Source organism: Ciconia boyciana, chromosome 7 (assembly GCF_034638445.1).
Source record: "Ciconia boyciana chromosome 7, ASM3463844v1, whole genome shotgun sequence".
Taxonomy (NCBI): domain Eukaryota; kingdom Metazoa; phylum Chordata; class Aves; order Ciconiiformes; family Ciconiidae; genus Ciconia; species Ciconia boyciana.
Genome location: NC_132940.1, coordinates 4,698,031 through 4,710,032, shown reverse-complemented (window position 1 = coordinate 4,710,032; position 12,002 = coordinate 4,698,031). Strand labels below are relative to the sequence as shown.

The 12,002-nt window shown below is 39.3% G+C and overlaps 1 protein-coding gene across 8 annotated transcripts in view; it reads left to right on the top strand.

The window, feature by feature from the left end:
• Nucleotides 1–12,002, top strand: part of FGGY (FGGY carbohydrate kinase domain containing) — a 224,775-nt gene that overhangs the window by 149,799 nt on the left and 62,974 nt on the right. For all 8 annotated transcript variants that reach the window (XM_072868154.1, XM_072868151.1, XM_072868150.1 and 5 more), the window contains one exon: nucleotides 3,666–3,769. In XM_072868154.1, the coding sequence (XP_072724255.1) occupies nucleotides 3,666–3,769 (104 nt within the window). The remainder of the gene's footprint in view (nucleotides 1–3,665; nucleotides 3,770–12,002) is intronic.

Below are 12,002 nucleotides of genomic sequence, written 5' to 3'. Positions count from 1 at the left end.
GTAATAATAAGCTGGCCTGAAATAATGAAGTTGCTGAAAAACTGGATTGTCGCAGAGCATGTGAAAATGACAGTGGAGGTTCCTCGTTTAATTGGCATCATTATGTGAGTACTGGATTCAGAGCACAAAAAGTTTGCACAGTAAATTTCATGTGCTGAAGTCAATGAATTGAATCTAAAGAAGAAGAGAGTGTTGTTCATTTGCTATAGTCTTCTGTAAAGAAACTCTAACATGAGAAATATATAGCTACTGGCATCCAACAGAGTAAGACTTCAGTGGATAGAGACAGTCTGCTTATGCTAGTCCTGTTTATCAGAATATGTTTTCCCAGATGTCACCACAAACACTAGCAGACTACTGAAATCATTGCGAGGAGAAAAGGAACGTATAGGTTGTTGGAGAGGGAGAGATGCATTACAGAGGGAAGAGTCAGCAACGCAATGGGAGAACGTTCATGCTAATCACACGATAACTGAGGAGAGTCTGGAAAAAGAGGAAGATTTAAGATGGAACTCATCCTTCTTGAATCTGGGAAGGATAATAAATAGGTAGGGAAACTAGTAGAAAAGACTGTAAAAAGGAGAAGATTTAGATAGTAAAAGAGAGAGCAGGAGCAAAAGGAGAGCTGGAGAGTGCAACTGTATGTAAAGAGAATGAATAGCGCGGCTACATCTCAAATACTGAATAGCTCTCCTTCATCCATAGCGGTTAATAACAAGAACCTTAAGCTTTTTCAAGTCTAGTTTAACCTACAGTGTGTAGAACACAGAGCTGAAAATCCCGAAGGAAAAACAGAAAAGCAAAAGGAGAACACAGATAATAGAACTAGAAAGTGAAATTGTGTTCTGATTAAAAGATATTAAGGATGGCAATGCACTAAAGCATATTAATCTTTTAAAAATGATAAAGGGGCACAGAAGAAAATAAAATAGAGAAAAGATATTTGAAACTGAATTAAAATGTGAAAATATTGGAAATAAATGACTCTTGTAGTTGATGTAAAACTTTTGTTTTGAAAAGACACTCATGTTTCTTTTAGTGCTTACTCTGCTGTGATCTGTATTGAAATATTGAGGTTTACAATTTGTTTGAAGGATATGACTTGTATATTAGTAAGCACTGGATTAGTTTGTGGGACAACAACATCCAGTGGGTGGCATTATTCTTATTCTTGAACACATTCTGCTGGTTGTTTTAAAAATAGTCTGTAACAGCAGAGTAACAAAAAGGACTTTTTCGTATCCTGCAGGCTAAACCAAAATGACATGATGGACATCTTGTTTTCAGTGTTAATAACTTTTGACACACTGTTCAGATCTGCTTTGGGCTGGATATAAAGTGGTTTTGCTGGACAGGTTCCTGAAGTTTATGAAGGCTTCAAAGTTTTGAGTAAAATAAGGTAAAAATAAAGAATTATGTAATACATATGTTTGTGGAGGTCATCTATGACTCCTGAATCAGTCCATCTGATACCTATTATGGAAAAGTAAAAATCTAAAAGCTGAGTAGTTATGTCTTACATTTTGACCTACTGTACCAATTTAAAAGAGACTACAGATAAAAATGTGAGTATGGGAGGCCAGTCTTTTTGAACTGGCCTCATAAAAATAATGTTTACATTGCACCTTTTAAAAAAACATCAGCATTGTTTCAGCAAAAGTAGATAATTTATTGTATGGTATCTAAAATACTTTGTCACTGCGGAAGAGATCCAAAAGTACGCATGCTAAGCGTTGCCCGCTTTTCTAAAATCTCTCCTACAGTTTGTGTGGTATACAGACTTCTTGTTCTCAGTCTCTCTTGAGAATCTTCGAAAGATTTTGAGTCTGCCTCAGAATATGAAAAATTTCAACTATGTTAAAGGTGAAAGTGACTTATAACAGCAATTAAATTATTTTTAGTGAATAAAATATCTAAGCTTTCATTATTATGAGAATGTTCCAGACTTATTTGCTGTCAGACTTCAATTAATCACAAACAGGAAGACTCTAGCAACTCTAAACACTAATAAAGCCACTGACAAAATCCCACTGATTTCAAAAAGCCCCAGAATGCATATTTTGCAGAATACATGTTTTCTTAGTGATTAAAAATATCTAAACGTGAGGCTCTTCAATTTTGTATTGCTTATGAAAATACATTTGCAACGTATGCTGACAATTCAGTTTAATAGATTTGTTCCCTCTGAAGTGTGAACAATATTTTTAAGTCCTTTAAGAAATTCTAATAGTGTTGCCAAGTACAGGAAATTGCCTTTTAGACAAGCCTATCCAAAATTCTTAATATGAACTCATGCGTGTCTGTGTTTGAGCAGTGAAAAATAAAGCATAAGAGGTAGAAGCCATACTCTTACCTTTCTTTTGTTCCTTATAAATAAACTCTGTGTATGACAGCTATGCTACTACATAGTTACAAGCCAGCTAGGATAAAGGGACATAAGGCCAGATTTTTAAAGACTGGAGAGTTTTAGACCTTCATTTTCTGATTATTTAGGTAACTTCCAACGATGATAATACCATGATAACTATGGCAACCACGATAAGACAAACTCCAACAGACCGATTTAATAACAGAATCTTGCAGTGGTGACCTAACAAGAAGGTGTTAATGAAATGTAGCATACTAACCAGCAGGAACACTTGGCAGCTTTCACAATGTCCAGCAAATGCTTTCGTGTTCCTTCTACAGTGAGGAGAAAGATATTTTTTTTTTTTTAGCAGGATTGGCAAACGGGTCACCAGACTGCTCATTGCAGATGCAGATGCAATGCGCAGCCTGGTGACCGGTTTGCCAGTTGAAAAGTAATGCTCAAGAAAAAAAAAGACAAGCAAAAGACTATTACTTGTTGGGCTGCTGCATTCTGCTGGGTGCAGCACAAGGTGATGCAAGAATGCAGCCTAGGAGAGGAGGAGGAGAGGGCAGGATTTCCACTTTAGCCTCCCCTTAAGTGAATGAAGCATGATGTGATGTATGCTGAAGCTTGGCTGTAGGTCTGCCCCGTTCTGTAAGCAAGCTCCTGGCTCCTCTCTGGCATCTCCTGGTGTATGTTTCTGCTGCGGGCTGAGTGCTTGCTGAGTTTGTCCTCCTTCCTGTCCTGTCCTGCACGCAGAAGCTCCTCAGAGCCCAGCACGGTTCCTCTTAGGGAAGGAGTAATCTTCCTTTAAATGGTTCTGTCTGACATGGACAGAACAGCAGCAGCAGTCAAGACAACAGAACTGGCAGCCTTCCAGTCTCCTGCCAAGTCACCCCTTTCTCCAACTCATCCCCTGACAAAACACATCATACGGTATATGCATGATAAACTGTGAAGAAATAAACATATCTGCAGTCTACTGTACTGCCTTTCACAACAGGGCAGTCTTTTATTCTGCATGTTAGTGTACTACCTAAGAGAATAAAGGTCTGGTTATAGTCAAAATAACATTTAAAAATTATGATGATAAACATGAACATAGAAGAAATAATCTTGTGTCCTCATGTATCTGGAATAAAAATACATTTTAATCTGATTTGATAAAATAACTTTGTTTATTGACTAAGTAGACTACTTTTGATTTGTGGCAGTGGTGTGAGATACTCAGCAATTATTTGTGTGCAGAAGAGCTCTGTTTTGTGAGTGTTGGCTTGCTCTTCTTTAAAATAGAATTTTAATTTTATTTTAATAGGAGTAATTGGAGCAGATGTGAAAGGACATAACCTGCCATGTGAGAACCAGCCAATTACATCCCGAGTTGCTATGATCTGTGGAACATCTTCATGCCACATGGGGGTAGGTTGTATGCATAGTCCTAATTTGTACAGAATATACAAATGTTTTTGAAGGGAAAAATGGCCTTTGTCCTTCTCACCCTTTTCCTTTTCCTTGAATTTTTTCTGGTAACTCTATCTTTACCTTTGGATATTAATTATATATTACCATGCATTTGCTATTAAGCAAGAACTTTAATAGTAGTAGAAATCAATACTGAAAAATAACATGGAAAGTAAAAACCACGATACTAGAGTGGCTTAAAGAGCAGCCTGAAATCTGAGCCAAAGACTTTGAGCTTGAGTTATCCGTGACAAGCCTGTCACTAATGTGTTACAGAATAGTGTCTTTGGAGAAGGAGTGCATGTCTTCAGTCACAGCCCTTCTCCCCCATCTCTTCACTTAATCAATATAAATCCTTCTACCTCTGAAAGTTGCCATGATGTATAGAATTATGATACGTATCATGACTAAAAAGAAGGAAAACCCCCGATAAGCAATTTTCACGTCGCTAATTTTTCTCAGTGAATTAATACAAAAGCTTTTTCTGAGATTGCAATTAAAATTTAGTGTCCGCTTTTGAAATTTATACCTTTTTAAAATGTATGAGTCTGAAAGCATTCCATTTAGATAAGTACCCTTTTCTGCCACATTTTTTATTTAAAACTCATTTCGGTCTTAAATTTAGACTGATTATAATTTGGATTTTTCCTAAACGAGCAAATGGCAATGGGGTTTTTAGAGAGGACTAAAATGCTTCATGGAGAGAGCTCCAGTAGAGAAAAAGAAAGGAAGCTGATAATAAAACGTCAGGCTTAACAGTAAGTTAAGTTGTCTTCGTAGTAACAGCATGAATACATGGTGATCTTGAGCATGAATAAATGGTGGTCTTGTCACATGGATTGTAGTTCAGCAAAGCATTTAAGCAAGTGATTGAATTTAAAGATGTGAATAATCCCAATATTGCGAAGCAGAGCATTTAACAAAAATGGATATTAATCCATTAAATTGGATTAAATTATGTAGATCAATTGAAATATATGTGGATTCCTTCCTAAAAAAGAGTTTCAAACCTCAAACTCCACCACTCTTAGCTTACTCTGTCTCTGAAAAATTACCCTGGTATCTCTTTGTCTGTCGTGGTGCAGGTAGAGCACTGTGCACATACCAGCTCTGGGGGAAGAAGTCACCCTTCAAGCCTGCCACTACTTTTATTATTTCCAGTTTTTTTGATGGAGGCTTCTGCCCTTTCAGAAGAAGCTGTTTGTATGAACTCTTCCTAACCTGTTTCATTTAGCTGAGTTAGTTTAAATTGTTAAAATGAGTTGGGTTAATAGAGACATAATACTGGACCGAAATGAGCTGAGGACCTCGCAGACAGTTTCCCTAAAAGATCTAAGGGCAATGTGGAGCAGCTGGAAATGGGCCAGCTGGCTCTAACTTATTCCTTTAGTATAACTAGCCTTGGAGGAGGAGATGTGTGTGGTTATTTATTAATTTTTAATACATGTATATTGGTAAGTTCTAACATAGACCCAGTTCACTACTATAGTTTGTTTTGCTTCCCAAACTAGAGCGTGGCATATCCGTATAAACACTTCCATGACACTTTTTGTGTGCATGCTCCACGACCATGAGAGATGTGGCTCCATTAAATATGCTAGTGTAACAAAAGTGACATGGTAAAGTCCATGTTTATGTTAATCAATGTTCTCTTCAGTCATTAAAGCAACCCCAAAGACATACACAGACTGCACGCCATAGACAAGACAGAGCTTTTTAAGGCTCTTAATCACTTGAATGCAAACTCAGGAATAGATGCTTGTGCAGTTTTTGGCTAGACTGAAGTAGATTTTTATTTAAATGTAACTACTCAGCATTTTATAATCATTTCCTTAACTGCCTTCCTTCACTCATCTGCTCAGAGGTATAACAATCTCTAGCCAGCAGACAATAAGCAAATTCTAAACTTCTCTGGATTTAATCTGTGAAAGGACTTTGTTTTACTGGTCTTTTATCTATTACCTGCATAGACTGCATGCAGTGAATGTAGAGCACACAGCGCAGTTGTATTTGTGTTTTAATGAGACCTATATGCAGCTGCATTTGGCTGAAATTAGCTGTTCCTTTTTTTAATTAGGGCTATAAAATGAAAGTATATTATACTTGTGTTTTGATAGAAATATATATTTTTCTCTCTCTGTGTGCACCAAGGGACCCTCAGGGCTACAGAGATTAATCATCGAGTTTAATTTAATGCAGTGGGAGAGAGACCTGTGTGGTCAGGCGGGCATTAAAAAGTGCCTTTGATCTGCCTCAGGTGCACTGAGCCCCAGTGAGCCAGCAACAATAATACCTTTGTGAGATGATCAGAGACGAGAGAGGGAGAAAATGGCCTGTGTGGAAACTCAAGGCCGCCCTTTGTTGTGGTTCTGGCAAACGAAAGAGCCAACTGTCAGGAGAAATTCGGAAAACAGAAAGCAGGGTGAAAGTACGGTTGGATTTCTTTCAAGGGATCGTAACAGGAAACTGTTCGAAATCATCTGCTATGCCTTTCTTTCGCCCCCCCCTTCTTCCTTTTTTGGTGAGGGCAGGGGTACTACTGTTGGTGTATGTGTGTTGGTACAGTTTTCCCATTCTCTAGACCAAATACTCCATGAGTCACTGACGCAGGTATTGCTTGAACACAGCATTTACTTTAAACTTTAATAGAAACTACTCCATGACCCAGTTTTCATTACCTCAAGGACTCGAGAGATCTTGAACAAAAGACTTTGCTAATCATGCCTTTGATATTTTAGAAAGTACAAATGTGGAACCTAATTTTACTCATGGCTATAATAGTTTAATTTGTGGTAGAACTACCATTTTTAAGTGAGGATACGCTTTTGGAATTAACCACTGACAGTTTGGGGTAATCAGACACACACAAAGCATTTTGTGTTTCTGTTGAGATACTTGAATAGCTCATGAAAGAAGCAAAAAGCTTGTTTTAATTAGGTTACTGATCCAAGTCCAGGTCAGAGTTGGTAGATGCTGAAAGTCATGCCACCTCAGGGCTCATCCATTATCCATGAGGAAAAAGAAAAGAAAAGATGGTTTTCTGAATATTTTTGGACAGTTATTCATTTTACAAGATTCTCTGCTGCCTCCTTTGCCCTAGCAAAAGTCATCGGCAGAATTTGCATTTGGAATGACAAATAAGCTGTCCTTTTACTTGTGAAGGATTGTCCCTTAGTTTAGGGCTGGGATTCATTTGCTGTGGCTTTGATCTGTCTGTGCAGCGTAGGTATTCCTTTCAAGTGACGGATACTCGGTGGCTGACTTTTCTGAAGTGGGCTGCTGCATGTCATCATGCTTTGTAAACAGGGTCTGTAAGCTCCAGCACCCACATTTAGTTTTGGAACTTTTAGGAGACTTTCCTTGTCTAGCCATGGTGACTACACAAAATGTGTGAGTAGTTTTTCACAGTAAAATAGCAGCAGGTTTGAGGCCTTGAAATAGGAGCTTGCATGTTATTCCTAACTAGTAGTTTGCATGGGTCTAACAGACATGCCCTAACTTCTGGGAATAAGGTAATTGGTTTCCCTAAAAGCCTGTCTTCCTGCCAGTGTATTATGGGTTTTATGGGATATTTTAAAGGTTTCAAAAATCCTTTGTTTTCTTCTGAAGCCTTTATGTGACTGGAGGGATTTCAGGTATAGATATGTGTATTATCTTGTCCCAGTCCTGAACACAAGCATGCTTGCCCTTTTGCAGATGTGTAAAACCACCAAGAATTTAGTTAACTCTCGGGTGTCAGGTAGCAAATGGCAAAACAGTAACATGAACAAGCAGTGTGACAGAGTACTTGTACACTGTCATTTGTACACAGAAATTTGCTAGTATTCCTTGGAGCAAGTAATCTAGCAGTACTGCTGCTTCTTTCTGGTAGAGAAATCTTGCAGTTTCCCATACCTGATATCAGCATAGCACTCTTCTTGTGGCACTAAATTCACATAATAAAACTTTTTTTTTTTTTTTCCCTCAAAGTAAAATGTTTCATTAGACTGTAAGATTTTTGTCAAAGAGATTACAGGTTTGAGTAAACTTATGTGACACCTAACAGACTGGGACTGTTTTTTGGTAGCCAGAGGTTGTGAAAGGAATTTGAAGTAATTTAAAATGGTAAGCAGAAATAAATGATAGTTCTGGAGTGGGAATATTGAGAGTGCTGAGGGTTTTGGAGTCGCTAGGGCACAGTGCCTCTTCCCCCAGACTGGGACTTTTATAGAGGACAAGGAGGACATGCATGCAGACCTGCAAGATCCAGAAATATTGAAGCCCATATTGAAGAAATTTTGAAGATCCAGAAATTGTGAGAGAGAGCAGGGATCTTCTTTTGCAAAACCCCATCTTCTCTTTTGTTGTCTGCAGTATGGGGTCCTTGCTAACCTTGTATGAGTACAGGATATGTGCTATTTATGCATCCTGAATAAAGTAGGAGAGATCCACATAAAATAGTCCTGTTCATAAAATGTGTATAAACTCTCATTTCTCCCTATTTTGTGGTGAATTAGGCTCACTTAGAGATCAGTGTTCTGCTTTGCACTTGTCCCAGGACAGTTTTTCCATTATGAAAATACTTGTCATTCTTGCTCTAACACCTTTTTGGATTCACAGCTGAAGGAAGTAGCCAGGGCAGCTTCTAATGAGGATGTTGTCTGGCTTGATTTCAGCTTACCGAGGCAGGGGGGGTCTGAATTTGCTGGCATTTTGAGTCCTAAATATACACGGTTTGTGTTCCTTCCTATCCAGAGTCTCTGATATTTTTTTCTGTCTTTGTTTGGTGATGTGGTCTGTGTGCTTCTTCAGTCATTCCTTCTTTATCAGCTCTCTGTACTCAAAACTTCTTCTTTGGGATTGTCAGGGAATCTTTTCAGGTTTAGATGGAGCCTCATCCTTTGCATCTGTTTTTGTTACTACTCTGACTCTTGTCATTGGGAACTGACTCACCTGGCTTGGTGCACAATTCTTTCTTCCCCGGGTGATAATGTGTACGTGGTTTGAAGCTTATAATTTAGTAATTTTTTAAATTGGAGAGGCACAAGTAATTTATCTTCTATCTTTTCAGATTTACTACATGATCTAAAAGACAGGGCTTGAGCAACTACACGAACAGCAAAATGGGCAGATCATTTTGCTGTCCCAGTGTTTACTATGGATTATTTCAGGAAGAATATCCCATACTGTCTTTTACCAAGCCTGACTAGTCTTTGCCTGTTTTCTGCTAAAGGAACTTCAGCCTAATTTGCTTATTCTAAATTTGTTCATTTGATTCTCGTGATGACTGGCAAACACAATAGAGCTTCTTTGCTCCACAATATCCGGCCAAGCTGCCAGCTTTGTTCACACAAATAGAGTGTAAAGCACGTTTCCACCCCCAAAGCATGCACAGTACGTGTCCTTTGCAGTACATCCTGGAGTGGAGACTGCAGAGACATGCTGGCTCAAAGTGTTCTCATAGCCTGATCTCTGTAATCTCGCTGGGAGCCAGACCAGCAAGTGGATTCAGTATATTTTGGCTCTGATATGAGAGTCTCCTCTTCAGAACATGCCACGTTGTTAAAGCAGCAGACTTTTGAGTAATTACTACACAGGGACTCCTCAGCTGCTTGAAATCATCTGTGATGAGAGGAAAACTTGCAGGGACTAAATAGGCTGGTACTTGCTTTACCAGCTATATTTAATCTAGTGGGATGGCACTAAGCAATGTGTTTCTGGAGAGAGAATCGGAGACTGCGTGCAGCACTTCAGCCTCACACTCTTCAGTCATTGCTGCACATGCATCCCTGACGTGAAACGTGCAGTCTCCGAGGGGACAGGGCCAGAAGCCTGGGGCAACGTGTCCGAGTGCCAACTGGCTGTGACCCAGGGTTTAGCAAAGGCAGCAATTTGTCCTTCTCCTGACCAGGGGAAAGGGGCTGGGTTTGGGAGGGTCAGGCGAGCGGGGAGAAGGGGGAGGAATGCAATAGGAAGAAAAATAAAAACAAAAGCAAACCTATTGAAGCTAGGGCAGCCTAGACAAGTTTTTGAAATGATCTGTGTGAGCTTTATGAAATTGATAAGCGCCTGCCCTCTTCGTTTTTTAATATTATTCTCTTCTGTAAGGCCTGTTCTGCACATGAGTCACAGAGCTAGAGTCTTTCAAATGGGAGAAATAAATTAGTATCGCAGGAACCTCTCCCTTGCTCTGTCCTCATTCAGTTCAGTTCTGCTGGCTTATATATTGCATTTGGCAGCAGTCACAGTGCTGACTTCCCAGCTAATGAAGACGTTTTACATTCAGGGAGGGCTGTGTGAAATGAAAACCACATTTATTTCACGACTGTTGTTACAGGTTGCCCGTCCTTAGTGTACACAGATTTAGCCTTCTGAGGAAAAGGTCACAGAGTCTATTTAGGTGCCTTTTCAGCCTATGGCCTTAGAAGGGTTATATATCCATAAAATTGCTGCCTTCTTCTACTTGTCCCTCAAAGAAGTCCTCCACACCCTTTTTTAATGAGACTGTCTCATTCCATGTTCTAGCATCCTTGGTTTGAAAAAGAAACAAACAAAACTGTAATATCCCCTTTGCTGGCATTAATTTGACATTGTATGCTTTGTTTGCTTTGTTTTGTTTTGAAAAGGCGAGAAGTAAAATATCTCTGCTAGCAGGGTATATAGAAGATTGTTGCTTTTCTGACCTCCTTATTATATTAATAAAAGCTAGGAAGACTTCAGTAGTGGTGGGAGATCATGTGCAGGCAGCCTCCAAAACCCAAAGCACTTACTTGCAGAACTAGTAAACCACAAAGCTTAAGATCTTGAAATGTAAATAGGAAGTTGGAGAGTTTACTTTAGAGCCAGCAGTGGTGAGTCTGTATAATGTTTATTTCTGCTTGCCTCCCAGCCTTTCCTAAAGCTTGTCAGAGATGAAAGGGAGGCTTTCTCAGTAAATGAGTTATTAAAAGTTTTTCTTATGAGCAAGATTCCTTTGTTCCTGGCCTGACATAATTCACAGCTCAGGTATGCCTTGGTGACTGGGAGAATGGGATGTTCCTATTTAGTGTATGCCTGTCAGAGACATCCAAGTTTCGCACCCCATCGCTTTGCTGGTAATCAACCTGTTCAGGGGAATGTAGCTGAAAGCAATACAATCTCTATTGTACATAAACTAGATAATGCTTAGTAACATGTCCAGAAAACTGTGCAGTCAACTCCTTCCCTTTCGTGGACAGATCATTTGAATTCAAAGACTTCAAGAATATATGTGGACAGAGCGAATGCTTTGAAAAATATTCTGCTTGGAGACTATATGAAGGCTGATACTCTAGAGATGTCTCACTGACATCAGTGAAAACGCTTGCTTTGAAAATTCCAGCAGACGCGGTGGTTTCCATACTGCGGTTGACTGCAGGCTACCTTGTGTGACGCAGAGCCATGTATTAGGGTGTTGGATTTATAATACTAAGCCTTTCTGCAGTGTCTTCTCTTTGGTGGTCTTGGGGTTCTTTGCAATGGTGAATGAATGGGGTAAGAGAGTAGGAACTGTTACTCCGGTTTTATTAGGCGGGAGACTGAGGCACTTCATAGTTTAGTAGGTTTTTAATTGTTATGTCTTTACTTTTACAGACTGCACCTATGCAGTGCTTTGGGAGTGTATGACATCTGAGTTGGAAATTTTGCCTTGTATGTTGCAAGGTTCTTCCGTGTTCTAAAATGACAGCATTTACACACTACATACAATAGTGTATTGCACTGTGTGATAAACAATGTGTAAACCAGAGATCTGTTTTCTTCCTTCCTTGGATTTTCTATTCTTTTTGATGTGAGCACAATGGATATAAAGGCTTATGTTGGGCTTCCTCCAGGTCTGACTGCTAATAGGGCTCCTCTCCTGTTCCTCATTCCTTTTCCCACGTTTTGCCTTAGAAAGAGTGAGCAAGAGAGACTGAGCTTCTTACGTACTTATGTTGACGCTAGTAAGATTTATCTGGTCTGGCTGTTGGGCTGCCTAATTTGGGCCTAACAAAAGCAGTGTGGGATTGAAGGTTACCTGTTAGTAGATCTAGCTCTAGAAGCTAGCACCTTGCATCTTTATTTCCTAACTATAACAGCTGTATATTTTAATACGGTTTGGGGTTTTTGTTTCTCCTGTTGTAGGAAGGAGATTGTATTCTGGATTCTGTAGCTAGAAAGTTATAAAATTGTCTTCCTTCATTGATGTCCAGAT